Source organism: Limanda limanda, chromosome 13 (genome assembly GCF_963576545.1).
Source record: "Limanda limanda chromosome 13, fLimLim1.1, whole genome shotgun sequence".
Lineage (NCBI taxonomy): Eukaryota > Metazoa > Chordata > Actinopteri > Pleuronectiformes > Pleuronectidae > Limanda > Limanda limanda.
Window position 1 is genome coordinate 5,516,614 of NC_083648.1, and position 18,656 is coordinate 5,535,269.

The window sequence follows — 18,656 nt, forward strand, 5'->3', positions numbered from 1 at the left end:
TTCTCTCTCTCTCTCTGATGCTCTCCCTGAGGGCTGATGTCATGTCCTTAGTAAAACTGTTAAATATTGTTATTCCATAAAACCTAAAATACAGTAGATAGCCTTGAAAGTGTTTTCATACTGTATATAAATACCACCTGCAGCAGGATTACACCTGGATGTCTTGACTTGAAAGGATCTTGTTCAGGCCTAAAACTAACTTAATAAAGGTTTTAAGGAGGAAAAGAAAAGGAAAGTATTTTTAAATGATGGTCAGATACAGATTTCATATAATTTAAGTTTTCTTTCTTTCTCTCGGACGTGAGCCTCCATGAAACTCCTCACAATCTGCCCACTGTCTCTTCATTTAATGAAACTCTGATCAGATCTAAAAAAAGAACCACAGCCTTAAAAATCCTCATACAGTATTTCAGTGTTTGGTTTGAATCAGATTTTAAAATTGTAAAAGCAACACGTTATGTCAATTTAAAATCCCACAACTTGAAGAAATTCCACATGTTTAGCCTGAATTTGTCCAGTATGTCAATATGTTTTATTGCTTAGAAGAGTTATTGACATTTCTCTCTCTCTCTCTGATGCTCTCCTCAAGAGCTGATGTCATGTCCGTAGTAAAACTGTAAAATATTGTTATTCAATAAAAGCTAAAATACAGTAGATAGCCTTGAAAGTCTTTTCATACTGTATATAAATACCACCTGCAGCAGGATTCCACCTGAATGTCCAGACTTGAGAGGATTTTGTTCAGGCCTAAAACTAACTTAATAAAGGAAAAGTCTTTTAATTTAGTTTTCATATAATTTAAGTTTTCTTTCTTTCTCTCCGACGTCAGCCTCCATGAAACTCCTCACAATCTGCCCACTGTCTCTTCCTAGCGCCCGAGGATGTCACCGGATCCCACCGGTGCCCACAGTCCACGCCGAGCTGCCAGAGCCAACACCAGACAAGCACTTGTTTTTCCCTCAAATGACGTTAAACACGTGAGAGTAAATGATCTTTGCTCCGCAGAGCAGCGTAGAACCCGGGGCTCTGACCTCACAGGCCGGTGGTGTTTACTCTGGCCGGGACAAGGTGTTTGTGATCGGCACTGTTTGTGTTCTGCGGCCTTTTGAGTGACATGTTCATCAGATACAGACCCACCAACCAGGATGACGCTCACAGAAACGCTTTTATATAATTAAGAGGGAACGAGAGGTTTCTTTGCAGAAGCTCCGAGTGACACCGGATCCAAACAGCAGGATGAACCGAGAGGTTTGACTCGTCCACACTTGCTGCAGCTCCGAGTTTACTACGTTCTCTAAGTTAGATCCCAGTAACTCTCTGACTGATGCTACATACACATTCAGCGTGATCCTCTCAGATCTACGTCACAGTCAGCAGCTGCTCCTCTGCCGACACTGGAACCAGATCAGTTTTGGGTGAACACAACCCGGCTCCTCTGGTTAAACCTCCTGTTATCCAGCACAAGTTCGCTGCCATTAAAAAAGCAGCCGTGGATTAAGAGCAGGGTTGAATACGTTATAAAGTGCACGATCTTAAATTCCCCAAACAGGATTCCTCTCATTCCTGATGCAAGGAGGGCAGCTGGCTGTGGTTAGTCAGAGAGGGGGGGGGGGTGATGGATGCAGGGGTATAACTGGTAAAACGTGATCAGAGAAACCGTTTCCTGAGGTGGTGCTCCCGGGCGTTCAGGCCTCACTGCTGGTCTGAGAGGATTCGGGCCCCCGGGGGGGTCACAGGGACCCCCGGGGGCCACGGAGCCCCCCCCTGGTGGACAGCCCGACCCAGCAGGGCCGCGCACCGCACGACTCAGACATCTCAGCTATGTTGTTGCAACGTCGCAGGAATGCGAGTCGTGGAGCAGCCGGTTGTTTATAGTTCGGGTCAGCGCTGCTGGTTCAGGGGGCCGCCGGTGGGGGGGCGGGGGGGGGGAATTCTTGGGCCTCGTCGTCATCGCGGCACATTCATTCCAACAGTCGTACTATATCAAAGCCCATTTGTTTACATAATCCTACACAAAGCCTGGGTTTTATTACCCCGGGAAGCCGCAGACATCTGTAACTTATATCAGTTTGAGTTTCAGAAAGTCCTCCTGATTAATTCTGGCTTTTAATGTTTAATGCGTATCTCCAACTGTACGACTGTTAAATGAAATGTAATGGCATTGGACATGGGAAATGGGTCATAAAGAGAGCAGGGGATGACAAGTGATGGATATGTAAAGAAATCTCCGAAGGGGGCGGGGTGGGGGGGGCATGTACAGAAGGCGTCGGAGCCAGCAGCCAATCAGGAGCTCTGACAGGACCTGGCTGCTTCATGAAGCGCTCTGAAACCGTTCCAGCAGGAACCCGAGGCCATTTGGCCCTCGGGGGGGCGATACGCTGACGTTCATCATGCAGGAGGAGGGGGGGGGGGGGGCTCGGATACCATCGCGGGGGGGCTTCAGCTGCACATCTCCTCGGAGAGAGGGATTCGACCGCCCCTCCTTCTGCTCGTCGGACTTGGCTCCACTGACTCACTGGTTTCCATGTTGAGTCAGAGTGTTTGTGCACAGTCAGCACATTCCTGCAGCGTAGCGATGGATACAGCCCCCCCCAACCCCCCCACCCCACCCCCCCCCCCGAGGTGGAAACACTCACTTATATAAACTGTGCTGTTTGGACACGATTTTTAATTATTTACACAGTTGTGTTTTGACACAATTACAGCTGATGTTTGTCAACTCGAAGCTGCTGAGAAATACTTGTGTGTGTGTTTGATTTGATCGGAGATTTGGGTCAAAGATTAAACTGGAACCTTCCCCTCATGAAACCACATTTTTATTAACTTGATCCAGACCCAATTGCTCACACTCATGAATATCAGATCCCCTTAATCTGCCTGATCTTTTTAAAAATCAAGATCCGGGAATTCTTCTCTGAAAAAATGACAAATATGTTGAAAAACAAACTTTTCACAATGTTCAAGAAAGACAAAAAAACATTCCTGCCTCCAGCTCATGATCCAGATCCGCTCCAAACTTCATTGGGATCTTTCCTGACCTGTAACACATTCTTCCACCAAATTTCGTAATAATCCGTCCTGTAGTATTTGCGTAATCGTGCAAACTAAGAAACTGACGCAGATGATTATTCGCACGATGGTTATTTGTATTTGTATTTAATGTAATATGTATTTATGACTTTAATTTGAATGGCTCTTGGTTTGTAAATCCTTTGGTGAAGTTAATGAAGACCAAACAAAAAACACACGATTGTATTTCCCAATGTGACACAAACAGTTTAACAGAAGATGAGCTCAGGCCAAATGGCAGAAAGTACAAAGCGAAGGAGCGATTATAAAAATGCAGCTGCGCTCGGTCAGTCACGTATTCCGTCCTCATTAACTCGCTTCACTCACGTCATGTTCATTTCTCTGAGTAATTCAGATTCCTGTGGATTCTGTGGCCAACAGGAACAGGCCGACACCGTTGTTCATGGCCGCTGACGTCAGTCCGGCGAGTTCCTCATCGGACCGAGGGGACGTCCGGCTGCAGGGTTACCAGAAGCACTACGGCCACCAGCAGGAAGTGATGTCACAGCAGCAAGGTACCGCCCTCGAGTCCATGTGATCAATACCACCGGGGGTGTGATGTCACTCTTCTCATTCAGCGTTGTTTCCTCCTGTGGTTCTCCCAGGTTGTCTGTACGAAGGGGGAAAGGTGGTTCAACCGGTCAACGATGGAGGGTTTGAACACAACGGTTACTTCACAAACTCCTCCACCTGTCACTCCACAGGTAAAACTACATCAGCTAGAAGGAGCACACACCTCCACCAAGGCCCATCCACTCATTTCACACACTCAGATATCAGTTCCATAAATGTGCCTGATGTGTTTGTCAAGAAAATCTGGGAAATCAGTGAAAATGTCAAATTAAACAACCTTAAAGGTTCAGTGTGTAGAATTTAGTGACATCTAGTGGTGAAGTTGCATGTTGCAGCTGAACACCCCTCACCTCACCAATGAAAGAGAACCTGTGGTAACCTTCATTTATCATAAAAACTCAAAAGGTTTAGTTTGTCCAGTTTGGGCTACTGTAAAAAACATGGCGGCCTCCGTAGAGAGGACCTGCTCCTGATGTAAATATAAAGTATTAAAATATAAAAGGGTCCATTCTAGGGTAAAGAAAAGAAGAATTCATACAATTTAGATGAAACACACTAATGGAAACATTACATTTCTACCAATAGATCCTTTCACCTAAATCTTACACACTTTAATCCGTCTTGTAGCTTTTCGTGTTTGCTTACAAACCAAGAAACAAACGGACGGAGGTGGAAACATCTGCACCAACCACTCTGTCCTCATCAGGATAATCCAGCTGCACAGGAGTGAGAAAGTGGATTCAAACTTCTGTCTTCAGCTCTTTGTTCATTCATCACACAACTAATGTGGTTCGGTTTCGAGTGCAGAAGTGTAAACGTCTTCCAGAAGATGTGATGTGCTCGTATTCAAACATAATTTCAGTCAGACGCCCAAATGTTTACTGCAGCAACGGACCACACAGCTCGGTGTCCAGGCTCCGACGTCATCACTTCCACAGATATTATGACACGATGGGAGTGATGAGCAAATATCTTTAACCCTCTGGGCTCCAGCGAGAGGCCGAAACACAGCAAGAGGCAAACAGATCGAAATCTGAGCTCCGATCCAATTCAACGTCTCCAGAGGATCAACCAAAGGAAACTGTGACGTCTTTTCCTAGAAATCATCTTCTTTGCTACGCTGGTTTCCGAGCAGCAAAGAAGAGGTGATTTTTTTAATAGCGTAGCATTAACCAGGGAAGGTGAAAACCTCAGTATTATATATATATATAACATATTTCATGCTGGAAAGTCCCACAAGTAAAACAATGATGTGAACCATGTGCGAGACTCAACAAGATGTTTAAAGGAAGTAATTGTTGTTTATTCCGAGACTTATTCATGTGTGTTCTGTTTCACTTATGACTGTCAAACCAGATAATATCATACTTTATTCTCTACATGTATTTGTTTTTCAAAGCCAGGCCATAAAACCAGTGGTAATCATCACATGGTCAGTAGTATACAGCTGCTAGAAGACATTAGGTGAGATGTTTAAAAGCACTGGTCCCAGATCGGGACTCGGTATCAGCTGATAGGAAAAGTCGAGGTAAAGGAGTTGGGATCAGGAAGATGAAAATGAAATGGCAACAGAATAAGATAGATAGATAGATAGATAGATAGATAGATAGATAGATAGATAGATAGATAGATAGATAGATAGATAGATAGATAGATAGATAGATAGATAGATAGATAGATAGATAGATAGATAGATAGATAGATAGATAGATAGATAGATAGATAGATAGATAGATAGATAGATAGATAGATAGATAGATAGATAGATAGATAGATAGATAGATAGATAGATAGATAGATAGATAGATAGATAGATAGATAGATAGATAGATAGATAGATAGATAGATAGATAGATAGATAGATAGATTAAGTCGTCATAGCAGCCGGTATATTTGAATACAATAAAATACAATACAATAGAATAAAATAAAAAGTATTGAGGTAGAAAGAATAAAAACAGAAACACAAGATAAATAGGTAGATAAGGTGCAGTGGCAAGATGATGGTAATAGTACTGATGATATGATGGTAATGTTAATGTTAGACAGTATATAAAAATAGTACAGTATATATAGTATATAATATAACATAATATATATTTATATATGATAGTAAGTATACCAATATAATAGCAGTATATAGTAATAATGGCAGCAACAGTATATATAATAATAATAGTAATAGTAATATAATAATAATAATTATAACATGTACACATGTATAAATATGTGTATATAGACTTATATATACAAAGAATATACAGAGAGTATGATATAATATATGATATATAGTAGAGGTATAAATATAAGTATTTGACTATACAATAGATAATATAATATACTATGAGTGTAAGAATATGTAGACAGAGTGTGAAAAAGACAATATTATTGTATAAAATTATATATAATATCAATATGGTTTATATGAACACATATCACATATGATGTGAAGTAAGTGTATATGGAGCGGAGTGAATAAGAGCATTTCTTGTTTCCCTCCTCTCAGGGTTCGACCTGTTGCAGGAGCTGCAGGGCCAGGCGGGCGGAGGTTACTCCATGACCCCGGACGACAGCTTCCTGTTCCAGGCGGGAGGCGTCGACCGCTGCCTCAGTCAGATCTACTCCATCTACCTGGACTCGTGATGGCCGCCGGGAGCTTTCTGTGCTTCCCCGAGCGCGGGACGCAGCGAGAAGGATGTGAGACGGACAATCACATCCACCACACGCTGCCAGGAGACTGACAGAAGCTTTAATGGTACAAACACAAAACCCTCTGAGCTGCAGAGCTGAGTGGGAAACATCGAAGATCTGGTCCAATGATGGTGTAAATAGCTGTGACTTTTTTATTCAGAGATGACCACAGCATTTTGTGATCTGTAAAGAATGAGCTTGGTTTATCAGTTTGATCTTGTGGAAGCCGGGCAGCTGGTTCTGAGCAGTGATGTCGATTCTGCTTCATCAGCAGCTTCGTCATCTTCAATCATATTTGAAATGAGCCGAGAGGATTCATATAATTCAGTGGCTCCCAACCTGAAGTCAGTAAATACGTCTGTTAAAGGTTCACACATAACATAGTTGAACATCCTGCTCATAAATCCTTCCCAGGTTTTACTCATGTCTCTATTTTTCTTTATTAAGGTCATTAGAGCAAGTTAAAATAAAGAGAATAACACTTTTGGCTCAACAGCTCACAACCATAGACAGAATATAAATATAAACAACTTCCTCCCACTGTCTAGAAATGAAGCCAGAAAGCACGTGCTTGGTGTTGACCCTGTTTTTACAGCATCAATAACTACTAAAAAACAAACCTAAAAACAAACATGAACTCTTGAACAAACATCAGTGTGATAAGAACTAACGGACACGCCAGAAACCAACTTTGGCCGATTTGGACTCTTTTAGTTTGGCCCATGTATCGTCCACTGACACATTCCTCAAAAGGTTGAGAACCGTTATGTTGCAGTCAAAGTCTTTAAGGGAATAGGTTGACATTTTGGGGGAAATATATTAATTTGCTGTTTACAAAAATTCAAAAATACGTATTTATATAGATATATAGATCAGTTTTTCCAAAGCACTTAACATAACATTACTCAGCCATCGGAGCAGTTTGGGGTTGAATACTTGACCTTTGGAATGCAGACAGGGATCGAACCCCTGACCCTCTGGTAGGTGATCCTACGAGACACTATGAATCCTAATAAATGCTGCATCATATGTAAAAACAATTCTTCTTAAATGTGGAAGTGGAAACAAATTACAATTTAATATTTTCCAGGTGGATTATCTGTTTATTCTCGTATTTCCCAAAACGTCTATCTATTCGAGTGAGAGGTTGAAGTGAGATTTCCCTGTGAAGCATCTGCTCAGGAGGAAACTGAAGCAGTGCTGCCCCCTTGTGTCTGAATGCCCACGCTGCATAAACTTTACACACAGAGGGTCAGTGTAGGAAGACAAATCAATTAAACATGTGTAACCTATAACAACAATCGTGCCAGAAACATAATCAGTTTTATATATATTTCCTGTTGTCGCTTCAGTGTCTTTACGTGTGTTGTTGTACAGTTTCTCTCAGTGTCATATTCATGTGTGCGTTGTTTACAGTTCTCTGCACTCTTTTGTTTTTTTGTCTCGTCAGACAGCGGCCGACCAGAAAATGTTTACACTGATTTTGTAGCAAGTCAGAGATTTTTGTATTATTGTCGTTGAACAGTGTGTAGACTGTATAAAGAAAAGTCTGTCTTTTTATATCAATAAAACGTGTTTGTACATTTTTTTTTTGTTGGTAGGTTGTCGGTTTAGTTTTACTTTTATTTTAACGCTTATTCTGATAATTAATAAAGCAGTTAATAGTCACACAGTGACAGAGAAGAGGTTTCAAGAGGACATCTTCAGATTTTAACAGGATCTCAAAGGATCTAAAAATATATACTATATTTAAATGTATCTTTAAAATCTGTTTTAAATGATTTTTAAAAAAGAAAATTGGCTAAATCCTCGAATATCAAGAGCTGCTGTTAGATAATATTACATTTTTGCATTGAACGTGATTATATTATATCATTAACATATTTTATCTTGCAATTGATGAAGTGATGATTTGATGATTTCACCAATTCAATAGCTTTTGAGCCCATTGATTGCACGTTGTTTAATACTGCCACCTAGTGGACATATGTTTAAATCAGGTCAGCAACCAGAGTTTAACACAGTCCCAGTGATGATGATGGTTTTTGGAGAAAACTTTTAGACACGTCATCTTGTATTTGTATCGTGAATACATCTTGGAAATATGAACATGTATGTGTTCATAGTTGTTCAGATATGAATCAGGGGTCTGTTCCCTAAGACCCAGTCGTTTCAGCCACCAGGGGGCGCTCTGTCATCACACTGCAGCAGCTCAACAGATCAACTTTGCATTGAATCCGATGCGATCAAGTCTGACAACATCAGGTAAACCCACTTTCACTGGGACTGGACCAACACACGTCTACACTCTCTGACGACAGACACACACCACACACACTCACACACACACACACACACACACACACACACACACACACACACACACACACACACACACACACACACACACACACACACACACACAGACACACACACGCACAGAGTGACTGCAGGCTGCAGGTCCACATTCCGCTGAGAGGGAGGGAGACACTCCCAGTGATCCGCAGAGGTTGAACCAGTCCAGTTGATGGGAAGCAGAGAGGAGAGTGAGGTGATGATCCTGGAGCAGAACCAGTCTCAGGGCTGCAGCTCCACTGGAAACCATGGGTAAGAAAACACAAGTTCACCTCTTATACTAAATAAATGTGCTTAAGGAAGTTTACTTGTATTTATACTTAGAGAATCTCAGGTTAAGTTATATACTGTGAGTATTTTGGTTCTGCAGTCATGGTGGATTGTTACTTGCTTTGTGCAGAACTGTATTAAAGTAACTCTAAGGTCACAGGTTCGAGACCCCCAATGCAACCCACCATCCTTCAGAACAGCAGACACCAAAAGAGCGCGTACAATTATTTCGCTTTTCCACAGTTTAATGATTCAGGAATCTGTCTGATTATATCGTGTACGTCTGATTCCCATGTTTTCTGTGTAAACAACCTATTTCCTTTATTTCAATTGGTAGAATTTCATTATATTAAGTGCAAAAACTTGGAGAATCAGATTTTAAACCAAGACAACTTTCCATTGTTTGTCTTTCAAATCCTCTAAGGTAATTTTTCTTCAGTTTGAGTGTCCATGCTTGGTCTGGCTCTGTTTGTGTACTTCGGGATTAAATAAAGAAATATATTATATCATGTTAAGTTTAGCAGGGACACATACTGTAAGTAAAATGGCTGAAAGAGAATAACACATATTTTCTTTCATGGACTGAACTGTAGATAAATACTTTCTTTACCTTAAATGAGTCGATTTTCATAATAATAAGTGAAATAAATAAGAGATTTCGACTTTTAAACAACACAACTTTCAGTTTTGGGACTCGTTGTTGTCAGTGACGCTGTCGCTGGTTATAACTTAGAGATATTATCTGATTTAAATCTGTACGAGAGGAGAATGGAGACCGTTATGCCAGAGGAAGCTCTGCAGCCAGGGAGGATGTAGCAACTCACATTGCTCGCGGGTGAGATCATCCATGTTCTTCAGATATAAACCTTATACTCCTCTCTCTCTTACACTCACACACACACACACACACACTCACACACACTCACACCCTGAGAGGAAGATCAACTCATCTCTCAGTGTTTCCAGCGAAAGGCTTGCGTCATACAAATCTACAGAATCCTCACACAAGGCAGATTTTTCCAGCCGTCAGATACTGACCTGGGATCAGATGAAAGTCGGACGTGACCTTTAGACGTCTGTTATCAGAGCGAGATGAGAGTTTGACTCTGCAGGGTTCAAAGTGTCTCAGCTGCAGACTTCCAGGCTCCTACACAAAACATGACGTCATCCCAGCTTAGCTCAAGCAGAAGAGTGAGTAATTGGATCAAAGCATCAGGATCTACATGCAAATTATATCTCACACACACACTTTTCCTTTTCCTCCTCAGAGTGAAAGAGATTTTAATATGATGCAGTTAGAGACGTCAGTTAGAACAAAAAAAAATTTACTGTGCAGAGTAACATGCAAATATATTCAGAGTTAGAGGATATTCAGTGTTTTGCTCTATAAATAGACACGATGCATTAAAGGGGTCGGGTCCTTTAAGCAGTTTTAAAACGGCTACCATTATACCATGAGCCAAACCGACTTAAAACGAAACTAAAAGAATATACAAATATACAAATAGAATATACAAATAAAAAAACACACACAAAAGCAAATTTTCCTTATCTTTTTAATGAAAATATTATAGATATTGTCTGTTTAAGGGCCATCTTTCTCAACCTGATGCTTATATAAAATTATAAAAGACAAGATCATTCTATTTACAGAACATAAACACCCTTCACCTTCCTATACGCTGCTTTATATTTTGGATGAATTAGATCTTTTCTACCAGCAGATAAAGGTCGAGCATTTTTCTCCTTTGACAAACTTCCTGTATTTGTTGCTGCTGATATTTTAAGTTGGGGTCTTAAAAACAAAGAGCATTAATCATCATCTTTTTTCCTGTGAGTCTCTTTTCATTCAGTGTTTTCATCCCTGTCTTAAAGGTTGAAAGTGATTTTTCCTTAACGTGAGCAGATCAATAGTCCAGGACACAGATTCTTATTTAATCCTCATATTTGCAAAGGAGCGTCAATACTCAAACTCAATAATCATTACATCATATCTCCCATTATCTCCCACATGGGCTGAAGTATCTGGCCATGATTCATCAGAGCAAGTGGCCACACCTCATTACGTACTTGTTTCATCTGCTCCAAATAACTATTGTTTCCATTATGGATTCATCTGCCAACATGATCTAATCTCTGTTCATTTATGAATCATTTTCTCTGTTAAACAGTTTGTTTAAATAGTGAAATTAGACTTTTTGAATATTTTGTTTTCTATCATAAACAACGAAGAAACCCAGCAAATGTCGGTATTTAAACAATTAGTTAATTATCAAACGTGTTAACTTTCTTTTATTCTTATCAAGGTTTCTTGTTGTAATGAGATTTGTGTGTGAATATGATTATTTTGGGGGATCAGGTCTATTCCATCACTAACAGGCTCCAGCTGTTCTTCTTCAGCCCTCCACTGAAGAACTGACCCTGTTGTATGGGACTGGGCTCATTCCTGCCTCCTCACTGCCGGGCAGCTCTCAGCTCTGTTGTGGGTGATGATGATGATGATGATGATGAGGCTGATGATGATGATGATGAAGTCGACTGAACTCTGTCTTTGTCTCTGCTTCACGTGCAAGTGGGAAACACAGGCGCTGTTTATGGCAACCACACGTTCTGTTATGTCTCAGAGGGAGGAGGTTCTTAAATGTTGTCAAGTCACGAACTGTGAACCAGACACACGTTAGAAATGAAACCTGAGATTAGTCACAGTTCAACTGTTTTGAAACATCTCATTCATTTCTACTGTTCATTTGTGTTTTCATGTTTTCAGCTTTTTGGTCCTGTTTGTTATTTGCACAAACTACATCTGACACGTTCACATGATTCTGAAAGAAAAAGTAAACTCAAGTCAAGTTTATTCTCAGTGCATGTTACCATCTATTGGTAATGCATTCAAACTATTTATACAAATACTTCATGGTAGAATTTACAGGTTGCATTTCACATTTACTTTCTATTTATGCCCAAAAAGTAAAAGCAGCAATTTCGTTTTTATGTTTCAATTTCTTTTGACTCCAGATTCAATTGATGTTGTATTAATATATATTTAATTATATGGGAGTAAGATATAAGGTCTGATTATCAGAGTCAGACGATATTAATTTTGATGATGTTGCTCCTTAGTGATAATATAGAGCTGAAATGAAGTGTGCAACTCCAAATAATCTAAATATATTTAAAGACATACGTATTGTTAAATATTTTTTAATCAATGGAAGTGTAGTATTTGTTTTTTAAAAGTATTTGCAGGTTTTTAATCCACACTACATTAATATATATAGTTAAAGAAGAATGTTGTGGAGTGATCACAGGTTGAATTGAGTGTTGTTGTGTTTTGGTTTTCATTTTGATTCAAGTTTCTGGCTGTAACTCGATCAAATTAGATTTTATGTTTCGAGTACTCATTTTAAACTGGAGCAGTTCAAATGCTTTACAGAGTGAGAGAGGATTAAACCACATGTAGTGTTTACAGTCAGATAATAGATATGACAAAGAGAGAAAGGTCGGATGAGTTGAGACATGACAGATTTCTTGGCTCGGTATAAAAACCACTGAAGCTGGTTTGTCTCCAGCTTTACCATCGACTAATGTTTGTTTAACTCCCTCATGACAGTTAACGGCGAAGCCCTTAACACCGAAGTCACAGCGGCATCTGTTTCTTCTCTCACAGCCAAACACTGGACTCCTGATCCCCGGTGACCGGCGTCGCCATGCCAACTCCCTCGATCCTCACGGCAACCAGGAGTCCTCGGAGAAGCTGTTAGGTTCACAGGCGTCGTAGCGTCAGTGTGCGGATCAGCACTGAGACCAGGAGGCAGGTAGGTCTGAGGAGAAGCTCAATTCTGATCTGATAAACCAGCTTCTTCTGACAGTGTTTCCTGTTTCAGAGATGGTTTCCCACTGGAGTCTCCTGCTGGTCTTCACACTGAAGCTGGAGACGGGACTAGTCTTCGGATGCGTGTGTCCAGCAGCCACCTTTTTGACCCAGTTCCCCTCTGAGGTTCCTGCTGGCGTCTGCTGCCTGAACTACTCTGGTTCTGCTCTCAGCCACGTGCACTGGTCTGTGTTCACCAATGAGACAAACGTACAGACAGTGGATCTGTCCAACTGTAACATCAGCTCTGTGGAGATGAGCAGCAGTGAGGCCTCCACCCTGCAGAAGGTGGACTTGGCTCATAATAGACTAACCACATTGCCGAGGGGGTTTCTGTCCAGCCAGCCCAGCCTGATGGAGCTGGACCTGAGTGGGAACCTGCTGCAGGAGCTCCCTGAGGGTTTCCTCCAGGACTCTGACCTCCTCCAGACGCTGCACCTTCAGGGAAACCAGCTGCGCCTCCTCCCTGGGTCCGTGCTGCAGAGACCAGGTCTGCAGAGGCTGGAGCTGGAGGGGAACCCCTGGGACTGCTCCTGTTTGCTCCTGGAGGCGCTGGAGGGAGGCATGAAGGCCAACAGGACCACCAAGCTGCAGGATCTGGTGGGGAACCTCACCTGCGTCTCTCCGGCTCACCTGGCCGGCAGGAGCGTGTGGTCAGTGAGGATCAGCAACGTGTGCCGCCCCGCTGGCCTCACCGCACTCTTCATCGTGCTCCCACTCTCCATCCTCGCCGCCTTGGTGCTGTGCTGGTGCTGCGGGAGGAAGAGGAGGAAGAAGGAAGCTCCTGCGTTCAGTCCCTCCAAGAAGAAGGCGTCCAACTCCAGCTGCAACGGCCAGAAACATCTCAGCAAGCATCCGCCTGCAGCCGCTGAGCAGAGGGAGGCTGGAGGCAGTGAGGGGATCCTGAAGAACCAGCTGCTGCTACGTCCGGCCTCCGCCCTCCTGGGCAGCACCAGGGACATCTACGAGGAGGTGGAGATCAAGCTGGGCTCGGTGGAGTCGCTCCCCTGCTCCAGCGCCACGGAGGGGAAGCCGGGCCCCCAGGAGCCCGACGGGGTCAGCAAGACGGAGCTGGACACGGTCAGTGTGACGGAGGTGATGAAGGACTCGGCCGACAGGGAGAAGGCCTACATGACCCAGTCCACTGAGTACTACAGCCTGGTTCCAGGCATCGAGCTGGAGGACTCGGACCACGGGGACTACGAGAACGTCGACCTCTCGTGACACCATCTTAAAGAACGAGTTCCACATTGTAGGAAGTAGAATTATTTGCTTTTTTTTGCTGAGTTACATGTAAAGATCGGCGCCATCATATGTTTGTGGTAAAATAACTTTTACATGTGTTGGTTTAAGTTTGATATTTTACACAAGAGCTTACACACACACACAAGTGTTTTTAAACTGCTTAATATTTAATTTTATACGAATACAAACATTTTGAAGCCATGTTTTTGGGGCCTTCAAGTAGCCTAGCTTAGCATAATGACAACATGGGAAAAAACTAACCTCGAACTGCCCAGGTTAAGAAATATGATAAATTAATGGCTCAATGTATCTCAGTTTATCAAATTAATTATAAAACTTTTTTAACGCCACATTAATAAATTTTTCAAGAAAAAATACATTTAAGACTTTTTTACACAACATTTTAAAATTTGTAATAACTTCCAAGACCATGATTCCCAAAAGAATTATGATAAAAGCTACAGTGGCTAGCTTGCTAATTGTCAATAAGCTAGCTCAGGGGTCGGTTATTCTCCAAGATTTGATGGAAGGCGGCTTGAGTCACGCTAGCTGTTTCCCCCTGCTACCAGTCTTTATGCTAAGCTAAGCTAGTCATCTTCCGGCTTCATACGAACTCACAGACAATGAGAATCGTACTGGTTGTGTGCGTGTGTGTGTGTGTGTGTGTTTGTGCGTACGTGCATGTGTGTGTGTGTGTGTGTGTGTCAGTAAAAGCTGTCGACACAGATAGAGTGTGGTCCTAACCCACTGTGGTATCACAATGTAAGAGGAAGTGATTTAATCCACAGCTTTTCCTGTGGGACCTGAGGTGACGCACTGCCTGGTTGAAAGAGGCCCACCTCTTCTCTCTGGAAAACAACCAAACGCCACCATTAGTGTGTTTTCCAGTTTAACGCCATGAAAACCTACACTTAATGTATCGAGTCTGCAAAGCACTGGACGTGTTTTTAGTTCCTGTGTTTGGTTTTTCCAGGTCAAACCAGCTTTCGCACAGTTCTTAACTCTCCCATATGCAGTCCTCTGGTTTCTCATACAGGAAGTTCTGGATCCAACGCATCCAGCAGAAGCTGCACAACTAGAAATATAGGTGAACAATGACTAATCCGATCAGTATGTCAACGCTTCATTTGATAGGAAACGTGGAATGTGAAGCTAGGGTGGGAAGTCTAAATTTATATACGTCATTGTCTAAGCAAGTATAACAGGACTGGATCCTGCTGGTGCTTTGTGTCGACACTGGAGAGGAACCCGACACTGAACGGATCATCATGAAGACGCAGACACTTGTTATCTAAGACTGTGGAGAAGTGACGGGCGTCTCACTGTCACACTCGCTGGCTTCCAAAGCTGATTGGTTTGTGTTCGGTGAGACGGAGGCAGCGAGGGTGCAGCGGAGGGCGTGGAGCTTCCTGGAATTTAGAAGACAGGGGAGTATGTTCCAGACGGGTTTGCACATATTTTCCATCAAAGCCTTAATTATTAAACATTGTTGAGGTTCACTCCAAATGTCACAAAGCCTTTCGGTCAAAAGATGAACTGACAAATGAGAGAAAAGATGAGATTTCTGCACAGATATCTCCAAAGATTTTCTTTTTCTGTGTATTGGAGGAAATCTGGGGTTTTATCTTCCAGGAGGATGTTTACTAATCTCTGCAACTCGATGGTGCTCAGCCCCGTTGGACCTTCTGACGTGTTCCAAGATATTAGATGTATAAATGTTAAACAGTGAAAAGCACAAGAGCTAAATTGTAAGAAATATAAACAGCCCTGAGACATCGTTCATATAGCACTTCCACTTCATTAACCTGCTTTACAGGAACAATGCCTCTTTATCCTTAAGTCTTTAAATATCATACTGTATCATATATCAAGCGTCCATTAAACCAAACCTTAAATTACGTCAATAAGTTTACTAATGAAGTATCCATTTTCAGTTGTTAAGTTGTTGAAATCAATGGTCACCTGCTTGAAGTGAAAGGTCACGTTCTGCTTCTTGTGTCTGAAATCAATCAATCATTGTTTCAAAACTAAGATGATTTGATGGTTTCTAAGAGCAGAGATTGAATTGTTAATAGTAGAATTAATTTCTGCCAACAGACACTGGATCTTTAATATTGTGTGGTGAGGGACCCATGACCTCAGTGTTTCCAAAATCCTGGGATTGGAAAAGTAAAATAAGGCATCATTTTATTTTTTTATACACATTAAGTTGAATATGTCCTTGTATCAAATAAAATGGGTGAACTGTTATAACATGTAATAAAAGCATTGGTTTATGTTTGTACTGACAGATGCACTCTCTTGATTGTTTTTAATTATCATCGAAAAGATTAATAAATGCTTTTTACTTTCAAAGATTTCTGCTTCACGTTGATGATTAACACAACAAACCAAACTGTGTGGTGACAGTTCACTGCTCCAGATCTTTTCACTTGATCTCTCTCTGCGGCCCCCCCGCTCGGTCTGCCCCCACAATGACCCAGGTTGGCCCCGGCTACCTGACATCCTACTTTTCTTTTGAGCTCTGATTTCACTCACCGTGGGAAGTTGTAATTAGTGCATTGGGTTACCATGGCGATCAGCCCCGACCTGTTCTCAGAGGCTTCCAGGCCCCCGACCAGTATCCAGTGGCTGGGGGCAGGAAATGAGTGTTGTTGGAGGAGCCGTGGATTTAAATCTGGGAGTGAATTTCATCTCGATGGAGATCACAGAGCGACCATTGTCCTCTCATCTGATTCACACAAATCACACTCAGATATCTAAAGGGGAAATATGTCCTGAAGTCACATATGAAACCAAGTTTTAGAGCAAAATAAACTAAATGAACACTTGGCTTTTAGATGATTAGCACTTTTATTGGGTAGAAACACAATAAATAGACTTTGAGCATGTTATTTGTGTAGTTTTCTGTCAGCATAAGTAACTTTAGGCGTCTTTGTCTATGAGATAAATACAGAAAGTGAAGCCCAAGTCCAGAAGCCAATGCTGCACACCACAAGAGCGCCATCTAGTGACCGGGATGGTAATTCATATTTACAAGGTGAAGATGAAGCACATATTGAGAAAATACATATTTGTGGCTCATGTATAAACCAGCTGATAATAACAGTGATGCTCGTCAGTGTCCTGCAGCTGAGTGACACGTTCAGAGGACGAAGAGGGAAGTCCACAGTGATGACTCCTCTGGTGTTGGACAGATGAGAGCATCATAAACATCCAGTCAGGGCAGAGCAAACAGAGCCAGACCATAAAAACACAGCTGGTAAGAAATAAAAGAATCAGATTTACAGTGGACGGCTCGAACCATGTGAAAGACAAACAATGAGTGGAGGACAACAGCCAATGACAAAGGCTGAGAGACATGAGGGACGGACGCTTCTGTCCATCCACCGTCAATCAACCTGCCTGCGAGAGATGTTTGGTTAAACTGTAAATAACAGTGTGCGATTGTCTAAAGCAGGGCCGTTCTATTGGCTTAGATAACAGACAGTTATTTAAATAAAGTTAATTTGTATAGCACATGTGAAGAATACATATATACGCAAATACTTTGGATGTCTAGAAATAATTTATATAAAATACACCTCTTAAATATAAATATGTCTATGTCATAGGAAACAGCATAAAACACGGAGATTTAAAGGCATGAAACAGGCTGATAATAAATTTCATTAGATATAAATTACAGCAATGAAATTACATTATATTCTTTAGATGCTTTAAAATAAATAAACAATAAAACAAATGATATTGTTGACTTAAAATCTTTCATTTTAAAAGCTAAACAACAAACAGCTGGCCTCCTTTTCAAAATTAATGGATTCAAAAGCTAATATGGAAAAAAGTTGCTTATCCATATTTCATCGTTAAGATCTTCATAAAATTAAATGTCTTTTGCATTTAGTGTTTGTAAAAAAAGCTTTAATTGTTATTGTTTTTAATAAAATATGATTAAAAACTATTTATATACCCAAAGTATTTCTGCATTCACAAGAATAAATCAATTATTTTAAACTACTTCTTTTATATTTCATTTTTTAAGCTTTTATGTGATGGACATTATCATCTGACATATTGTAGAGCAAACAATTAATTGATTAATCAATAAAATAATTTATTTACTATGTAAAGTAATAAATGATCAAATTATGACAAGCCCACACATATCAGGGATAACATGGAAACAGCATAATCAATCAACAATATAAATCAATCAATCATCAATCTTGTAAAATATTTGGAAACCTCCACCCAGCTTTATAGAGAGGTAACTTCCATGCAGTATCAGTACCTGTAGGTGTGTATCTCTTTACACACAAGGTTCCCAGGTAGTAAATCTAAAATGTTAATTTATAGCTGCACAACAGAGACGTTTAAATTGAAACCGAACAGACGAAGAACTTCTCTTCCCAGCGCACAACTCGACATAGTGACACACAACTGCATCACAGGTGAGACACATCGCGATTTCTTTCTTTAATCAGTGATGCATCTTGTAAAATGTTGATTTATAAATATAATCTATCACAAAATGCTAAATTTTCCACATGAATTTTAAACCTTTTGCAGGAATAGTGTAAAC

The 18,656-nt window shown here is 41.1% G+C and overlaps 2 protein-coding genes across 3 annotated transcripts in view; both read left to right on the forward strand.

The window, feature by feature from the left end:
• LOC133017953 (zinc finger protein GLIS1) overlaps window positions 1-7,921 on the forward strand; it is a 41,257-nt gene extending 33,336 nt beyond the window's left edge. Inside the window, exons 7-9 of the mRNA XM_061084223.1 lie at window positions 3,451-3,584; window positions 3,675-3,773; window positions 6,149-7,921. Coding sequence (XP_060940206.1) covers window positions 3,451-3,584; window positions 3,675-3,773; window positions 6,149-6,285 — 370 coding nt within the window. The 3' untranslated portion in view covers window positions 6,286-7,921. The remainder of the gene's footprint in view (window positions 1-3,450; window positions 3,585-3,674; window positions 3,774-6,148) is intronic.
• Window positions 7,922-8,868: 947 nt separating this feature from the next.
• On the forward strand, window positions 8,869-14,365 carry si:ch211-106k21.5 (leucine-rich repeat-containing protein 38). Of its 2 annotated transcripts, XM_061084246.1 has the most exons (3): window positions 8,869-8,940; window positions 12,626-12,773; window positions 12,843-14,365. In XM_061084246.1, exon 3 carries the CDS (start codon window positions 12,845-12,847, stop codon window positions 14,051-14,053), a length of 1,209 nt encoding a protein of 402 aa, XP_060940229.1. In that variant the 5' UTR covers window positions 8,869-8,940; window positions 12,626-12,773; window positions 12,843-12,844; the 3' UTR covers window positions 14,054-14,365. The 2 variants fall into 2 exon arrangements, with proteins under 2 accessions (XP_060940229.1, XP_060940228.1); XM_061084245.1 differs by lacking the exon at window positions 12,626-12,773.
• Window positions 14,366-18,656: the final 4,291 nt, after the last annotated feature.